The sequence below is a fragment of the Anopheles funestus genome, chromosome X (assembly GCF_943734845.2).
Source record: "Anopheles funestus chromosome X, idAnoFuneDA-416_04, whole genome shotgun sequence".
In the NCBI taxonomy this organism is placed as follows: Eukaryota; Metazoa; Arthropoda; class Insecta; order Diptera; family Culicidae; genus Anopheles; species Anopheles funestus.
This window is the reverse complement of record NC_064597.1, coordinates 9,297,450-9,317,161: the sequence shown is the minus strand read 5'-3', so window position 1 is coordinate 9,317,161 and position 19,712 is coordinate 9,297,450. Positions and strand designations below refer to the sequence as shown.

The window sequence follows — 19,712 nt, the reverse complement described above, 5'->3', positions numbered from 1 at the left end:
ACTTCACCTCACTGATCCATTTCTCCTAGCGAAGGGGATAGGGGGATGGGGATAGGAGAAACCCAAAAAAAATCTTGATAACTTTAGCCCAAAAAATTTCTGATATGACCATTTAGATCAATTTCCATATCTCTAGACAATAAATCTCCAAAGATTTCTACCTGAATAAAAAAAATCTCCAAAGATATGGCATTTTTTTTTAAGTTGGAACTTACGTCTGATCATCCGTGTACGAAGGTGTGCATCAACTTTGTGGAGTAATAAAATGTAATTAAAATACCTAACATACCGAGCCACAGATGTGTCCCATCCTGCATCCCGCAACCCCTTCTCAGGTGACAGGTTACAGGTGCTCAGTAATATTACGTCTCATTAGTGGACAAACTCGCTGTTGGGATGAAATTGAATATAATATCGTTTTGCCGCGTAATGATACCCCCATCTGGAAGGGTACAAAAAGTAAACACCAATAAAAGTCAGTCACGGATGTATGTCCACCATCAGAGGCGGATGAGGCGGCAGGAACGAAAACAAAGCTCCATCATACCATTACTTCGTCAATTGTTGCACGCGTTTTTGCTACGCGCGTTCTTAGCCGATTCCATGGGTCCAGGCCCCTCCAGGACGTCCCCCCGGCTGGTGAGCAGCAGCCAGAAAGAGTGCCTTTCTGGATGATGCATTCAATAAATTTATTATTCTGCTTCTGCCACTCTCCGCGCCTTTACAAGTAAAAAAACCCTAAAGGAAGGGCAACGGAACAGTAACTCCATACAGGACCAAGGCTAGCTGCACACGAAGGGGAACGGGAAAGATGGTCGTCTGTTGTTTTTTTTTTATTGCTCTCGTTGCCCTACACACCACGGTCACTGATTGAGTCGTAGCCGTGCGCTTTGAATGAGCCGTGGATGGCCGTCCGGCAATGCCGTGTGCGCCGGGCGTAGATTAAGTAGAGTAGCTTTGCTTTTCAATTACACGGCAGCGAATCCGTGCCGGACGGTGCAAAGGTAGACTTAACGACTAGCAAACACTTAACCCGAGCGGCCGGGCTGTGGGAGGAGAGAGAGAGAGAGAGGGAGAGAGGAAGAGAGAGAGAGAGAGAGAGAACACATCCCCCTGGTTTCGGGTTCGTGATCTTGCGTGTTTTGCGGGCTATATGCGCAACTCAGAATCACAATCCGAATCAAATACGCCTTGACATTTACGACGTTAATACGGTATACGGGGATAATCCTCAATAATTTTAATTCTGCACGTTGCTTGAAATTTATCTTGTTTTTTTTCCCTTGCTTGCTGTTGTTGTTGGTTTTTGGTTATTTATTTGGTTCTGCATGCCGTTTGGCTTAAACAGTGAAGCGAGGTAAACACGGACAGAAATGTTGTGGAGGTTACGGCAAACCTCAGCCGTAGCGTATTTCATCATGGGTGTCGTTTCACGATAAGGCGCACTCGCACTCGATAGATCTTGTGCGCCCAATGTCTGTTCGAATTTGTCACGACGCGATTCTCACTTTGGGTACCAGAAGAAGGTGGTTCAGGAGGTTGGACGCACATCAGTTGCGGAGTTCCTAGAATTACTGGACTTGCTTCTGTATGCGGTGCGTATCACCAACTCTGATAAGAACCTCCCAAGAGATGTCTTACCGAGAGTCACCGAGAGTGGACATACGGCACATCTCAAATAGCTTCAGTTGATCGTCACTGATTGAACGACGGGATGACTTTCTCCGAGAAAAAAAAAAGGTTCCCAGCCAAAAAAACCTTGAGCAAAGCCGGCGGCAAATCGCAAAACCTAGACATGGGGCGCCTGACGACGCTGTAACCGGTCGGCTTTATTTATGGTGTACTAAAGCATGTATCATGCCACTGCTGTTTTATGGTCCGCTAATAGGACGCTAAAAACACGAAACATTGCTTTTTTGTTGTTGTTGTTTTTGTTTTGTTTCTCCTAACTTCATTTCTCACACGCGGGTGGGTGGAAAATATCGCGTGTTTCGCTAAAGGGCAACCCAAAACTTTCCTTCCGTCCGTCTCTTTTTAAGGTGATGTGGTGTGAGATACGGATACGAAGGGTTGGGAGGAGAAGAAAACCTTTTCTTTCCCTCTGGTAGATCTTTACACATTTAAAGCGCACCAAAAACATCTGTCAAACGGATGAAGGATGACTCATTAGTCTTTTGGGCCCCAGTTCCGATAAATTGTGCTGGCAAAGCGCAAAAGCGGTGCGGTTTTTCTACGTGCATTAAAGCAGTTTTTGGGAAAACATACATTCACCGTCCGTTGTGAAGGGAAGAAATTTTGGGTAGGAAAAGGGGGAGGGGAGAACTTGGGAATGAGGAGGAGGGGAATAAACATACCGAAATATTCGATCGGCTAAAGGGCTGTGTCAAGGGTGGGGTGGGTATTAAAGAAGACTGAGGTCAATACAATTAAGAGGACAGATAAGAGGATGCGCCATCTGGTGGGTACTTTAAGTTGATGAAAGTCCCAAGGAAAAAAACAAACACTAAAACTTGCTAATGCGGTGTATAAAGTCGGAATGGAAAGGGAAGGAAAAGTCCCCAATTGGGATGATTTCTTTGGAGTGGTTTCGTTCCCTACCCTCTTCCCCCTCCCTTCCCCCTCCTGGATAATAATTTCCGTACGTTTAATGCTACCTTAATGCATGCTCGGAGTGGTCTACGCATTAAGACCACTGACAAATGACACTCAAAACATGCTACCGTGTCGTCCCGCGTGGACGTCACGCGTTTGCGGTATTTGTTTGGAGAAATTGTATACACAGTTTTTTGTTTTCGGCGGAGGTTTCAAATCAATTAGTAACCGCTTAGGAGCGCTCGGGCAAACCCTTTTTCTCTCTCTCTCTCCGATGGCTGGAATGTTCGCAAACGGGTTTAGGTTACGTTCTTGACCACCAGCAACATTAGCGTTTGGATTCCGTGTTTGTTTCCGTGCATTTCCTCCCTCCTTCTCCATTGGGAGTCCGTACATTGGGAAGTCATGACGGGCGATGCGAGCGGGTTAGTGCCGCTATCTATCTGGTGCGACAGTACGTACGGTATCTATCTTTATCCTAGTTCAGGGATGTTTACCCAACGACTCTAATCCGGTTGGCTTAACAAATTCGTTGCTCGAGCAGTTAATTTATTGCCACAAGATTTATGCCCCTCGCGATGGTCGCCCCGGATCTTACACGGGCGGGTGGAAGCGATTGGAAGCGTTAGGCGCTACAAGAAAGTACAAGCGAGGCGTTCGCAGCAACTGCGTACTTTTATTTTCAAAATCTCTCTCCCTTTCACACAGCGCATCGTATTGTGTGTACGGTGCTCCGATGTACTCCTTTCGCTCGTCTACATCCAAGACGCTCGTCTGGAGCATCGTATGCACGCCGTCCCAATATATCTGAGGACATCCGTGGTTGAAGAAAACAGAAAAAAGGGGTTTTTTTTCTTTCTTCAAAACGATAACTCTTCATCCGTGCGTGAGCAATGAATGGCAGCCGTGAGCCGTGAGGGTTGGATGGTATTTATTTACGAAAAGCCATTCCACCCGAGAACTTCCCGCTTGTGTTTTCCCTGTTTGAATGTTTTTGGATGATGGTAAATAAAAACCAAATTTCTTGAGCACGTGTCCTAGGCTGGCGTGTTAATGCCTCCGCTTGTCGCTTTCGGCTGACAGTGATCTGTCTAGGTGGTGTTTGGCGGATGTTGAATGTTATCAGATATAACATACACTTCACAGTCTACATAAATAAGCTCATTGTTTAAATGGATCGCGCCCAACCGAAGCTGCTCGTCCTTGCTTGCTTTACAGCAAATGTCTAGAGAATAATACGAAAGCTTCATCCGCAACCTATCTTACTGGGTGTTAACTCTTTGCACGACGTACACTTTTAATCATTTCGCAGCATCGGTACCGATTGTAGGCGTGCACGGAATTGGTTATTCGTATAGTTTGCTACTTCGCTCGCGTTTCGTTTTAAGTAAGGGATCATTCAAATATTACGTAACACTTGGAAGAGGGAAGATGCGTTACTGCCAGCGTTACGATTTGTTACACAGAGCTTAATGGGGGGGGAGGGAGGTAGGTTTAAATTTGTGTTACGTAACAAAAATTCTTGTTTTTTAATATATTCTTGAAAAATACCAGCTATGGAACACATGATCGTTAGTGTGAGTAAGGAGGATAAAAAGTAAAGTTCGTTAGTTTCCTCATGATCGTCCGGTAAAAAGCACCAAAAACGATTCTTCGACACCAAGAGAACATCCACGGGAGAGGTCACACTTACTTTCTGTAAAGCAAAAAATGCTCATTTTGTAAGAATATGTGTAGGCCCAACAAGGTACCCAAGGGACATGGTGCTAGGTCTGTCAAAAAAATCACATATATGGCATGAAAATGCAAACACAATACTATTAAGTCCTTGCTATCTTTGCCCAATAAGAACCCTAGGACATGCTGTGCTGGTGAGCGTTAGATGGAAATGTTTTCTTATTTCCACGCCCCTCCCCAGCGCTCAGAGATCAAGATCTCTGCGATGCAAGTCAGTACGAGACGGAAATAATGTGATATCGCCGCAACTAATGTCCGACTACACATATACTCCAAAGATCCTGGTTTTGACATGAGTTTGCCCGGCATTTTCCCTAGTTTTCCATGCCTCTACATACCCTTGCATTTTCTTGAAGAGAGGGAAGGGATAAAAATTCCCAATATTTGCGTTACGTAATACTTGAATCATCCATAAGACATTCATCTTCAACCGGGGGCGCTGGCAAAGTGCTGCAAATTGCATGTAATCGTTACGGTTGCTAATGCGATAGTCTGCCGTATCGCCGAAGACGACACACCGAGTGGGTGAGCGTCCACTGAATCCGTACGTAACATATCGAAAAAGATACCGCAGACCCATCGCCAGTTGATCTTGTTTTTCGCGTCTCAGGCATGGCCAGTGCAGGTGTAGATGCTGACCAAAGGGGAAACGATTCGCTTACCCACCGTGCGCGGGTACCCCACACTGAGTGACATTGGCTTAACATGGTTGACGTTTATGATGACTAAATTACCTTCGAATGAAGATTTATGATGGCAATTTTATGCAAAACCATGGTGTGTATCGGGTACGCTCTGCTGGATTTGTGCCGCGAGTGGATGCACCCGTGGGACACCGGTTTTTTGGACGTATTGGCGACTTGCTAATCTGCGCGTTCCAGAGAATCCATTTGGCGAGGAATAAAACATTACCCTTAACTTTAATGCAACGGATTATGGAGAGAGAGCATGTCAAAAAGGGTTTTGTGTTGTATTAAGGTGAAGAAGATAGATGAATGCGTTACGCTAAACCGCGTTATTCTACCACCTCTGCCCAGAGATCTTGGCCCAGGTTTTGTAAAGCTTTCTGTGCGCCAACTACCTAATGCCATTTCATACCGATGCCACTTGTTGAAACAAATCGTACCATTGGTGTAGTGGCGTCGCTCTGCCTCATGTGCCTGATGTATTTGCAACCACCGTGCGAAGGTAATAAAGATAATAAGGCAAATGGGTAGCAACACCTTCGCAGCAAACATCAACAGATGGTTTTGCGAAATCAGCGGAAAAGATCAATCGTGTAACCGAATATCTTCATGTCTAATTAAGGTAGCAAATGTGCAGCTCCCTTCAGTGTGGTATGTGCCGTATGGTTGAGAAACACTGCTCAGTATTTCTGCTATTGCAAGGAATTGAAGGTGTTGAAGGTGTAGCTAGATCTTTCCAACAAAAAAAAGTTGTATTTTATCTTCAAAATAACTGATGTCTAAATCTGATGGATGTAGTACTATTTAGGGCAAAAGTTGTCAACCAGTTTTTATGAATGGACCTAGTTGTACTCTGAAGATGTGATATCTTCAAGGAGTTTTACGTCGTGCAGCAGTGCCGTTGGCGCTGTTCATAATTATGTTTTTATTTAAATACTTAATCCTAAACGTTACCCGATTTAATGATTCACGATCATTACCGCACGTACGGGTTTTTTTTTCTTCTGTTTGCTGGAAATGCTCCTGCAGGAACCGGGCATTACAGCTATGGGGCGAACCTAAAGTACATTTATAAATTACGATACCCGCCCGTTAACGTGCAATCAATTTCTGTACGGAATTATCATTACCCCAACGTCAACGGGTCGCTAGCCACCATCTTACGAACGGTCGCGATCGTTAACTCTTACGAACCGAGTCGTTAAACCCGATCGTTGAAGGTTGAGTCGTAAACGCTACATCCGCCACTAAGTATCCACCCATCGAACGTCAGTCATCGGGCAGAGAGATTATCGGCACAGTGCTCATGGCTCGTATTATCTGCATTTATGTCTGCATTGTGATGCGATTTAAGGTTGTTGTTTTTTTTTCTTTTCGTGGGTGCGGTATATTAGTGGCTACCTCAAATCGAGCAGATCGAACCTGCTCGAACGTGTAGGTGGTCTTCACTGTGTTCGATGATGGGCGATATGACAGTTTTAATGTCGAGAAAGTTTTTGGTGAGTTGTTTACAAAGAACGATCCCGTGCCAAATTGGAACAACGCAAAATAATGGCGTTGTAAAGCGATAGAGCTAATCTTCAATCTTCGGAAGAGGAGGGGGGGGGGACCAAAATGCTGTTCCATTAAAAATACAATAAAATATGGCGATTGATTGAAACGATCCATCAGCAAGATGGATTGGTGCTATGAAACACATTTGTTTTTTCTTTGGCATAAATTTAAAATCCATCACCACCGCCGTTGATCGGAAGGGAAGCTAATTGTGAGGTTAACGTGTGTGTGGTAGGTGGTCTGGGGAGATTAGTTTTAGCTTCCTGCTACCCCGCTAGGCAGCCCAGTAATAAAGCTTACACGTTTAATATTTGGACGCGTTGTAGTGAGGCGTCCACGAAAGAGAGTGTGAATTTAAGAAGATCGAGAACGGGAGACGACGTATCAATCCGTTTCTGTTGCCGTTTCGGGATCGAAATTTCTGACGGATTAAGGTATGAAAGGTTTTGTAGTTGAAGAAGCGATGAAACTGAACTGGCTACTCGAAACTGTCCCCGGTTAGGCTCGGGTTCCATTTACGGCACGCACGGTGAAGAGCGGGGAGTTGGACAAATTGATAGTGATCGTAAAAATGGAACTCGAAAAAACGCGCCCATGTCGCTGTGTGATGATACATTCGATCGTTTCCAATGATGGGTAAATCGATACCTACCGGGCAAACGAAACAAACACGTCCATGCATGGCCTCGAACCGGCGGCGTTTGGAATTGGAATTTCTCTAAACAAGCAAACGAAGCTGGCGCGAAGAAACTGTGGCATTTCAATAAAATACCATTAACTGACGCATCTCGCACTGACGATTGCATCAAAACTCGCGATGGACGTTGAGTTGGGTACAAGGTCTCTATCTTGTTAGTGGGGTTTTTTGTTTTGGCGCTGAAATAAGGTTTTGATAGATTAGACTGCTTGTTTACCTTCGTTTGTAGAAATTGCATTCTCACAAACTTTGAGGAAGATTGAAGTCCCGCTCCTCACTGATCTGGGTGTTCCAATCAAATCAAAGTTCCAAGTGCTCTTTACTTACCAAACAGCTGTGCGATATCTCAGCTACCTCCAGAGCTCACCTCACCGAAAGGTGGATCTCCACAATCTCACAATCTCACCAACTTAAGCAGGGAACACCTTACTTTCTTTCGCTTGCAGCGCCATCTTGAAGCGCCACCGGACGCCCCAAAGCCCCAAGTACTATGAAAGGGAAACGGTAAAAGGCACTCGGTAATTTGAGGAATGAGTATAATTCGATTGCATCTTCATTCTCGCAGCTTTCCCTCCATTCGTACCGAATGTCTTGTTGTTGTTGTACCCCTTTCATCCCAAGAAAGGTGTGTGCTTATGTAATTAGTGACGTTACTTGCGTTACTTGCGGTATTGCGGCGACTTTAGCCTCCCGGGTGTATTACTTTGTGCACCAAAGCGGGCCGCGCATGGTCAACATTGATTGATTTTAATAGCCACCAGTACCGTCCTCCAGTTTCATGGAGCTTCATCAGCGGTTGCGCGGTTGTTCTTCGACTTTACGTCGTTTTTTGGGCGTTCCGCGTTACTTCCGAGGGCAATGAGAGAAGCAGCAAAAGATGACGATGATGGGGTTTCTTTGCTTTTTTTGTTTACAGCTGTGTCGCGTTGACTCAGGGCAGATGGTAACCATTCATAACATAGCACCGGAGTTCAAAAAACGTGTACTAGCAGTAGATCACCGTTTAACGACCGTTCGCATCCGGTCGTAAGGCAGTGGATGCAATTTTTATCTACCCAATGATGTGACATGGAATGTGATCAGGAATGGGTTGTATTTCACATTGCTAAACAACAAATCGTCAAACGGATGATATAGCAGTTTTGATCAATTATCGCTGGTGATTGTCGTCGGTACAGCCAAGATATATAGATACAGCCATTGTTTGTTCAATGTCAGTGCTCGATTTTATCGCTTCGACGCTTACTTGCATTGTCCTGATTTCCGTATGTTTTGTCTATTGCTTTATCTTTTCTGCACTATATGATAAAAATAACCGTTCCAAGAATGGAGCCACTCACATGCAAATGCGAATACCATTCCGCCGATAAAATTTTAGCTGAGCTTGTAAACAAACAATCTGATTTATTGACAGTTAAGGTTTTTCTCGTTTTCTGCGCGTTTTGTGATTCATGCTGCTGACGCCACTGAACCGCTACTGGAAACTGTGCGTGTTGTTGGGGTGTAAAAAAACGAACAGAAATCCCCTAGTGCCTAGTGTACTTAACGGGTGCTAATTAAGTGATCGCTGTCAATAAGCTATCCAAATAAACAATCTTCATCATGGGCAAAGACGAGATCTTCTACTGCGCGGCTCGGAAGCGATACAAATGCAACCCTTCGGAAGAAATGAGATCATTTGAGGAATGTTTTGCTTTTGCCATGTTTGCAAAAAGTAGTTCTAATGCTAGATCTGCCATTACCTTGGAAGTCTCTCGCTGGTTGATAAGTATAGGAGTTTCTGGATTTATCACGCAATACCCAAGGAACAGACACACGACACTCGAAGGTTAACAGGCGTTGCAGTGCGGTATCGTCTATTTACACGATAGGTGAAGATGCTGATGAGATGCTACTTATTATTACAAGCCATCCGAACCGACCGTTCGAGAAGCTGTCGACGGAACGTGTCGGCGAAGAATTAGCAAGCATCTGCTGTGAGTACATATCAATAACAGTTCCGGCACAGTTGTTTAACAGATGGTGGCGCTATTTGATGAACGCACATTTCACACCGCCTCTGTTCGTTTACTTGGCCGCCGAAGGTAGAGTTTCGAAAGGCATCCAAACGTCTTAGCCGTTCCCACGGTGAACAAAGCTTCACTCTTTTTTTTCCCCCCCAATCTCCGAAAATGACGTCCAATCGCATCCTTCCGGATAGCCTTCGGTCACGCTTCTGACCTGAATTGCGGTTCATCCTTCTTTCTTTCTTGGCACACTGGCCCGCCGCCAAAAAGTATAGACACTGGGTACAGGTTTTGACGATGCGCCTTCAGCACTTGACGGGATTTAATGCTCAGCGGGCTAGCGTTATCGTCATTGGTGCGTTTTTTTAAGCAGCATTTGAGTGAAAGTGAACTCGTTTGGAAGAACTCGTGACAACCTAACCAACCCACGCTGAACGCTTCCGTGTGTTTTTGATACCGTTCAATTTTCGACCAAGAGATGTTCTTTCGGGATGAACTTTAGATGATCGCCGTCGAGTTGAGATCTCCGTGCGAAATGATGCTGGTAAGCGTTAAGGTTGAGGTTAGGTTGAATGTTGGGCAGTGTGTTTCGAACTCTCTTCTCAGACATTTTCAAGATTTGGTGAAAGTGACGGGGTTATTCCCAGGTGCTCCGATTTCGATGGGTTGAAACTATTGCCGCTCATCGTCTAACATCAAGATCTTCAAGATCACTGAGATCACTAATCGGTTTTGCTTAGTTGTAGTTTGTTTTTGATCTCCAGCATCTAGTGAACAAAAAACGCCTATCTCCAAGCCTGCTCCATGTACGTACCACGCATTCCACACGAATTGTCCTTCTTCTGGATAACCATTTAACCTCGTGTGCGATCGTCTCAAAAGTCAAAACGCTGCGTCGTTATCTCGCTCCAGCTATGTGTAGGTAGACCTCCACCAGGCGCGTACTTGCAGGCGGTTGGGCGCGGGCTTTACACCCAGGTGTGGGAATCCGGAGAACCCCGAAGTGCGGCAGAAGAGGCAGAAAACAAAGCATGCAATATTATTGCGCTCATAATAGCAACCATAATGGTGGTACCGCTGGTAATGATCGCCATTACTGGTAATTTATTATAATTTTATTGTAATCAGGCTCGAATGCTCGCACAGACCAGTGTGCGGGTATTTGGTTGGGCCGGTGCGGTATGACGATTTTATGCAGTCGTAACCGGGAACGGCACAGTGAGAGGCGTTGATGACAGTGGCGCACATACTGCACAGCGGTGCACCGAAACAGAGTTTGTTTCAGCTTGTTTCGGAGGGAAGAGGGAACATCACGGTTTTGGGGCAATGGAGTTGCTGGAGTGCGGAAGGGATCGTGCGGAATCACACCAGCTCACCACAGGCAGTCCCCCCCTGGTTCCTCCTCTCAACAAAACGAGGGGGAATCCAGATGTGGTGTGACGGCTTATGTTACCGTTCTATCCGGTCGCCGTGTTTATTTACGCGATTGCCAAACGCTCTGGATCACTCGCTTAGATCTGATGCCGCCGATGCCTACACACTTCCGCCACGCCTCGTGCGGTACGTTGTGGATGTGTGGCGCTACTGATCACCGTTCCCAAGTAACCCGGCACCAAAGTCGTCGATAAACAACGCCATAAATCATTGCACATTGCTAAATGCTAACGACTTTACCGGTGCGTTTATTTGTCTTTGCGCTTTCTTGATTGCTGGCGATCCACAAAAACCCGAACGGGGGTCTTCTCAGGATGTCTTCCCATTCAGGATCGCTGACGTTGTGCGGTTGGTCGAGCGAAAAAAGTCTTCTACCCATTCCACATTACAACTCGTTACTCGTGTGGTTTGGCACCAAACAACACTGCGTTTTTTTTGGGGTTGGTTTCGAAGTACGTAAGAGCGTCCATTCGCGCTCCAAGGAAGTACAATTGTACGTAAGGGTTGCACCTCCCCCCCCCTTTTCCATGGCACACTTGTGCAAGATGGCCAACACGGGGGGGTTACAATGTTTTAGGGTTCGACCTTCGAGTTCGGATTGCTAGTTCGAGATTTACGAGGCGAAAAAACACTAAAAGCAAGGTGATAAAAATCGTCATCAATGGAGTTCATGAGCTGGGGGACATGGTGTGGGAAAGTTTTGAAGTAGTTTGACCATTAGGTAACGATCTTGCGCTCGGTATGGATTGGGTTGAGTAACATCGACGTCGACCATCCTACGCGTAGTACTTCATGCACTTTGGAAAAGCCCAAGCAAGTGAAGTACCTTTCGGAAGGTACTGCACTTTGTGCGAGTGGGTGAATGTAGCCCAAAAATGTCCCCAAGTATCGTTCCAAGTTGTGTCCAATGTACATCATCATCAATCTAAATTAATTCCGATCTTTTCGCTCAAGAAGGCGGAATACGTCTCAAATCCGATTAATTGATCAAATACATTAAAAACAAGCTGCTAGCTCAAGATTACTGCACCGTACAGGCATACCACTTTTGGAACATACTTGTAGATAAAATCTTCCCCCCCCCCCCCCCCCCTCTCCGCCAAGGAATCCCTAAACCCACACCGGGGTTTTTTTGCGGGGCAGCAAATCTTTCCGTTTGCCGACCCGCGTCACATCGTACGATAAATCGATATTAATTGCTCGGATCGTCATAAACACGGACCCACTCACATAAATTCCAATTTGTCCCACAAAAACCCGGACCGGGGAGGTGGAGGTCTTCAATGGGGTAAATCGGGTAGTGGCATCGTTTAACCGGCATCGTCCGGCAGGAGAAGAAAAAAATTGGAAGAGGATGAGTCGTCCGGGTCTCGACCTCGCCACAAATTCCTGGCCGGTTGGAGGATAGGAATTCAAATAAATTTTCCATTAAAACCATTTGATGCTTTTCCGATGATGGATCCAGCTTGCCATGAAAGGTCAAGACTGTCTATGACTTGTGTTTGTGTGTGTGTGTCTGAATGGTGGAATGAGACCGGGGGGAGGTAGTATATGTGATATGCTTAAACCGGGACCGGCATTTTGCGATCGATCAATCGCAATCCGGACGTATTGGTGTTTTCTTCCCCGGTACGACATAACCACACAGCCGTACCGTTGCTGTTGCTGTTGGGAAATTTGAAACCTTTTCTGCAAAAAAAAACATCCGATGAATCGTTTACGATTGAGCGCAATGTATGGGAATGAAGCTTTAGACGAGCCACAGAAAAGACAAGAAGAGCAAAAAAAACCCCAACTGTCACCAAACGTTGCTACAGGGAGAAGTTTTCGGGTGCTGGAAGTGAGCAGCTTGATGAATTGAAAAGACTTTTCCGACGTTGCGTCGCGAACATGTCGGTGAGGACTGAGCTGTGTACGTTACCTGTCTGTACACGCACGTACAAACACGGCATGATGATAGGACACGTCAGATCCGAACCGTTTCAAGCCACATTCCAGATCGGGTCGATGGGAATCGATTGCGATATTATTTCCTTACCGATCCATTCGCCCATCCACAGGCTGTGTGTGTGTGCAAGTAAAGCATTAGTCGTGTGCAGTATGCAACGAGGTCGCAATCGTACGAAGGGTGAACAAACAAAAAATATGTATATATACCTCGGTGTAACAGAGAACGACAGGAAACGCTCGCGAGGGTTATTATTCGCTTCACGTTTTAAGCGCCAACCTCATAATCGTACCACTTTTCCTTCCTTTGGCCAGATCGGGCCAGAAATCCTCTCTCTCTCGGATCAGTGAAGCCGTGGCAGTAAGTAACACGACATACAGAAGAAGCACTAATAATAAGGTGAGAAAGACTCGAAAACGTACATTCCGCGCGGTGAATATCGGTTTCGGTTGGGGGGCCGAGCCCCGTATGCGTGAGGTGAGAATTATTTTAATTGGCGTGTCATTAATGCTAATGACGATCGTCGTAACCATACTGTACATACGTTTGCGGGCGCGCACTGTTCGGCGTGGTGTGATACAGGTGGTCGTGCTAGCCAGACGTGCGAGCACCTGGGTGTGTTGTGGGTATATAGTCCGTAGTTCAAATCTAGAAGCTGGCGGACCGGGGATCGCCAGGCGGAGATTTGCACCTCTCGAATTGGTCTCGATTGTGCCGCGGTCGGTTTGGTATAATAGGGTGACGCGCGCGCGCGTCTCCTCTATATGGAGGTAAGAGGTGTGAGCGAATGTGAGGAGGAGGAGTCTCAGTAATGAGTGACATTAGACCCCCCCCAATACACCGGTTAATGAACGTCACTAATTTGGACGCTAAATTTCTCTTGTGATCAATACTGATGCGCGTCATGGTAATTATGTCCGATAGCGATATGGGTTGTTAAGTGTTAATTCTTTTTTTTTAATGTCACATATCTTCCGCGGGGGAAGTTAAGGATGCTGGAATTTTGAGGACAAGAAATAGAACAGTAACACCGTTGTTTACCATTTCTTCCTGAAACTCGTCTTCCACTGGTTTGAATAATAAAACAATACTCTATACACACATTTTATCTGTACCTTTGCTGATAAGACGTTTGATATATGCTGATCAGACGTTTGATATATGCTGATAAAACGTTTGATATATGCTGATAAGACGTTTGATATATGCTGATAAGACGTTTGATATATGCTGATAAGACGTTTGATATATGCTGATAAGACGTTTGATATATGCTGATCAGACGTTTGAGCGTCTCTAGTATGGGAGCCATTGAAACAGAAGCGCCTAATGCTAGGTGTATAATACGTTACGTGTCGTGGCGCGAGATCAGGTTACAACTTTATCGTCTTCCCTTGACAGGACGCTTATATTTACGAGTTATCACACCCCGGCTAGCCGATTCGCATGATGTCTCAAGTGTCGATAGGTGTCAAACATGCTCCGGGTGTAGTAGATAAGCCGTCTGAAATCCGAGCACACGGCGTAAGGTCGGCGTCTCTTGCACAAGATAAGCGACAAACGGCACTGACGGTGCGCCATCCTTCCAAAAAAAAAAACAAAACAGCCTGATATCAGCGATATGGTTTGTTCATTATTTTTATGCTGTTTGCATAATTTACATAAACACACGCCACTCGTACAAACGGGGGGGAGCGTCCGGAAACCTGTTGTAGCTCTGGAAAGTGAAAGAGGTGGAAGCGCAAGGACAGGGAATCGAAGCTGATAGCAATTTATGATAGACGAAACAGTACCATTCCTCCAGGTGCAGGGGGGGGGGGGTGGGGGGGGGGGAGGCGGACATACCGTGAGGAGGTCGATATTTTGAAATGGACGATCAGTTTCGACGACCGTACCTGTCACATCGCGTTTGACAGTCGCATCGTCTTGGTGGTTGCTTTTCTGATGATACGAACCGCAGTAAACCGGTTAACGTGTGGATTCGTGATGCGGACCCAACAATCGTTTTCCCATCGGGTCGCCAAATTCTATTCGATTTCCTGCAGCATTCTGATGAGGTGACGGAAATGCTAGACCAAAGAAGAAAAAAATCGTAAATAAAATTAAATAAACATGAGCTCGTCCCAAATCAAGCGGGTTTTGCACGGCGATTCTACTCCTCGGTATACTTGAGGTATTCTGGGCAATCCCAGAAGGGGGAATTCGATTATTGGTTCGATATTGAGGCTTTTTCCCCTTTTACTGCGTGCGTTTCTAACACTAAAGTCTACAATACCTGGTGGACTGGACTGTTGCTAATCGAACTTTAATTAATATAATCAACTTTATCTCTTGATTACCGCTACTGATGGGCACAGTTCAGGAGAATTTTGATTTCACGAGTATTTGATAGTGTATGAACTCATGGAGAGATTCTAGCATCCAGAGAACCTACCAGTTCTAGCGTATTTTACGCAGAGATTCATTGAGATCTTAATGTCCGCAAAAAAAAGGTTTTTATTTCGCTGGGAACGGAAGATGATGGGAAGATTTTCACCGGATTGCAAATGCTACCAAACCCAGTGGTAAACGTTTGACGACTTCTGTTGAACGCTTCCAGCCATTTTCGGGCATCCGGCTTATCTGGATAGAAATTTTAACGAGTTTGCAATGTCTAAAAGTCGTGCAACATTACACACACACGCGCGTGGACCTGGTGATTTCTGCGAAACAAAAACAGACGAACCCAAAAATAAATCCATCACCAAACTTTATAGCCACTGCCAACCTCCCATAAGCTGATTGGAGTCACCGGAGTGGGTTGTATTTTTTTTTATGTCGTAATTTTATTGGACGAGTGGATTTCTTTTCTTCAAAGGGGACTTTCATGTCAGGCAGTAGGTTTCCGTTTAAATTTCAATTAATTCCGTTTGCCACTTTCTGTTGTCTACTCCGCAGGTCAGAGGCGTTAGTAGGCACTAATTAATTGATTTATTGTACCTTTGCTTTGTTTCCTTCCCGTGTTTGTGGACCCCGTTTCGGGGTTCCGACAGTAAATTGGGACGACGTGTGCACGAGCACCATCGGACGGTTAAAAATGCTAAGGAGGGAACGAAAGTTTTGGTTTTATTTCCCATGTTCACTACACTTATACGGAGTGGAGAAGAGGAAAGATATAGGGAGGAAACATATAAGGTATCCACCTAAATATTTTCGAGATGGCGCTTCTTTTTTTTATTATTTGGGATATAATAAAAATATAAGCATTTTAAGTGGCAAAAAAAAATTGGCGTAAAATATTAGTCGTAAACTAAGCTAATGATGAACCAATCGTGGTGTCACACATTTATTCTTATTGTACCTATTTGCACACCTGCAAATGGAAGTGATGCATCACACTGACCTGAATCACACTGTTCGAACAGAAGCAAACACATGTTCAGTGTGTTGATTTAGTGCCATATTTGGGTTTGGCAATCGATGGAAATGGAATACCCAATTTGGTAGGCAACCGGTAGCTGCTGTATATATGGATATGGTATGCCAGGTTGACTCCTCTGCAAATAGTAACGCTATACCACTTTGAATATGCTTGGGAAATTAGAGAGTTCTTAGAGATCTTACTCAAGTTTGTTGTTGGCATCATTTTTGAACGTTTTGTTCCAAGATTGTCACCTCAGACGTCATTCCAGAAGGAAGTCGTTCCGACTTTCTCTATCAGACAATTTTATGCGCTTTATGGAATAGGAAGGATTTTCTACGTTGTCTACATCCGTGTGTATAATTTACATTTCCAATCATTTTATGACGAGTTTTGATGAAAACCTTGAGGACAAATATCAATAAATACCCTGGAATATCTGACGCGTTGGGGCTTTACGGATATTCGGAATGTTGTAAAGTTTATTAGTTTTATACGTTGGAAACAAATGGAAGCAATAAAAAACCCCAAGATATCTTATGTAGTATCATTGCTTTTGGGAAGATTATTCAAGAACTTATTGCTACAATGTACGGTACCGGAGGTATTACGAAGATACGTTTCGCCGTACCTGGTTATCTTCGTTCCGCCATCTTGTACATCCACAGTGGACTGGTGCTGGGCTGGTTGACCTTTATGCCGCACAAAAGAGTCTGCGTACGATGATTGCCTCCGTCGAGTAGTTGGAGCAGTGTGTTTGAACAACTGACGCGGAAACACGACATCCTCTCCTCGGCCTCGGTGACACAATTCCCCGGCACAAAAGTTAACCTTCGCTATCTTGCCCGTTTTTCCTTATCCTTAGCAAACACCGCACGTTTGCGTAACCCGAAGAAAAAAAAAGCCAAGTGTACCAATGTTATATGCACGCATACAACCATCTATACATAGTGTATAATTGTTGAAGACGAATTGTCATGAGTCGGGGCATCGACACAGCAGGACAGGTTGCGTAGCATGCGGCCGAATCGATCGATCGATCAACGCCAATACGTCACTCACCGGGTCTGGTTTCGACCAACCGGCCGGGTACCCTAAACCGCAACAGGGAGAACGAGCACACCAAACGTAAACGTTCGTGGCAAATGATTATTGATATTAATTTGACTGCCTTTTCTGGGCATTGGGCACCTGCCGCACACACCTTTACCACAGGAATGTGCGAATCGAATGCCGGAATGGCTGATGCGAGGAACCAAGTGGTGAGAGAGGAAGGGGGGGGGGGGGGAGCATGGAAAAAGGTTGCTCTTTCTACTGCCAGCTTCTCAGGATGTACGACGACGTGTCGACATTCGCCATTTCTTTGGGTATCTCCTGGTGTGTGTGTGGAAAGGAATGGACATCAGTGTGTAAGCAGTGTGCCGATGGGACGTCCTTCTTAGGAGTTCTGGTTTTGTTGCACACGCTACAGATAGGAAGGGTCTTCTTTTGGGTGCGAAGGGGTGAGCATGGTGGTGTAGGTCACGTAGAGCGGGAACCAAGCCTTTGACAGGGTTAGCGATTGAACAGTACCGAAGCTAATAGGGAGCTCCACTGTCACTCTTACCTACACCTACCGAGAGATTCTTGTATCAATTGTAAAAAAACTACTCCCGTAACACGAAATGCACCTTAAAAGCTAAGGTGTGGAAGGTAAAATGCAGTCCCGTTCGCACTTCTCCTCCCCAGTCTATCTCACTTTTGCACCGAAAGCCGTACATCACCAGTACGGCGATACTCGCGCAACTTCAAAACTGAAGGTAGTGGGTTGAGCAAATTTGTTGACAATCAATACGGAGCACAGAAATCGTGCTCCCGAAGTACTAGGACAATTTTATGGGCCGGTTGTGTTGTGTGAGCTCCGGGTAACCTTCAAACAGAGTGCTTGGGGAGCGAGAAGCCCAAGAAGCGAAACGAAACCGTCACGAACGGCAGCAGTTTGTGTCCGGACACTGTACACGATCGCAAACGAACATGACGCTGGTCTGATTCGTTTATTGTTCCATTGTGATCCAAGACCCGGATCAACACCGGGGGTTTTTTTTTCGGTGGCAGCGTCCCTACAGACAGTTGGTATTATTTTTGGCAAACAACTCTACCTATCCTCCCGCGAGGAGCAACGCGTTCTAGGGATGCCGTTGCATAGTTTTCGGCTTGCTGTGTGTGAGCGCATCCATCCATACCGGGCAATATGCAACTCCCGAGTGTCCCCGGGCAATTCGCGAGATGCGCGATTGACTTGCCTTTTTTTGCGAGGTTTGGTACGCGGAACTGGTGGACGGATTCCACGGCACGGGGATCGGCTGATGCATACAGCCCGGACTTACAGTTCGTGTCGCTATCACACGGTACGTATCTTGCCGTTTATCATGCCGTTTTCGGGCGCATTACCTTGTTGGTGGACGACATGGCATCACGCAGGAGCAGGTTTCCATATTCGTCGACACGTCGACGTCGTTCGCTCGATTGATCGCCCCGAACGATCGTACGTTCCCCCCCGTTTGCGGAAGGGCATGTACCATGTGCATGGGAAGAAGACCCCCAACCGTCGCTGGGATCGCTTGCACACCGCAAATGCACTTTCTCATTTGAAGCGACAAATTGCTGATGTCTTCCTTTTCGCCTTCGCGCTGCCTCCAGGGTACTTCCCCGGGGGGGGACCGGGTGCGGGCGTCCTTCCGGAAACGGGTACTATCGGCGTAATCGCCTTAAAAGGGTGCTGCCTGCATGCGTCCATGTCGGCGCCCTTCTGCAATCGCACCCGCGCCGAACCTCCCATCCTCTTGGGGGGGGAGAGCAATGAATTATCAATTACGTCCCTTTTTCTTTCTGCACCGAACCAACGGCACCACGGGTGTCGAAATGGGGGCCTGTCTCTTTTTGATTTTTTAAAATATGCGACCCAATTTGCAGGCAATTTGAAACGCAACCGTGCGTGTGTGTGTGATGAAGGAAGAAACGGAATTGTTGGAAGACGCGCAAAACCAATCCATATTCTTGATTCCCTTTACAACACTCTTGGGAATGTCTGTTCCCAAACAGTACCATTCGTAACATTGGTTCGATGTTTAACGTTTCTTCCCTCTATTTCTCCCATTCTCTGCTCCACTTCTTTAGCCTGTCAGTGTAACGGCCATGCCAGGAAGTGCCGCTTCAATCTCGAGCTGTACAAGATGTCGGGACGTGTTTCGGGTGGTGTGTGTACTGACTGCCGGCATGATACGGCCGGGCGCCACTGCCATTACTGCCGCGAGGGTTTCTACAAGGATCCAACCAAACCGATCACCCACAAGAAAACCTGCAAGCGTAAGTACTGCAATACTGCTACATATATACATTTTAATATCCCAACCTATTAGAGACAGATGGACATAACTTTGAAGTATGTATTTAGTAGTAACGCTTTATTTTGGAGAAGCTTACTTGAAAGATCCTAAGATATAAAGATGTTTTTTAAAAACGAGTCATTCATCAAGCATCTCAAGTACCCACGCAACTGTCATTGCTCCAGAAGAACCAGTGAGCGTATAGTCACCGGACGGATGATTATCACGCTGCACAAGCTACTATTTGTCATCGCCACGCAAGACCTTCGCCTTGGCATCGATTTAGATCAAAG

General features: G+C 45.8%; 1 protein-coding gene across 3 annotated transcripts in view; it reads left to right on the top strand.

Annotated features, from left to right (window-relative positions):
- Nucleotides 1–19,712, top strand: part of LOC125766634 (netrin-B-like) — a 61,041-nt gene that overhangs the window by 34,479 nt on the left and 6,850 nt on the right. For all 3 annotated transcript variants that reach the window (XM_049432855.1, XM_049432864.1, XM_049432845.1), the window contains exon 3: nt 19,211–19,399. In XM_049432855.1, coding sequence (XP_049288812.1) covers nt 19,211–19,399 — 189 coding nt within the window. The remainder of the gene's footprint in view (nt 1–19,210; nt 19,400–19,712) is intronic.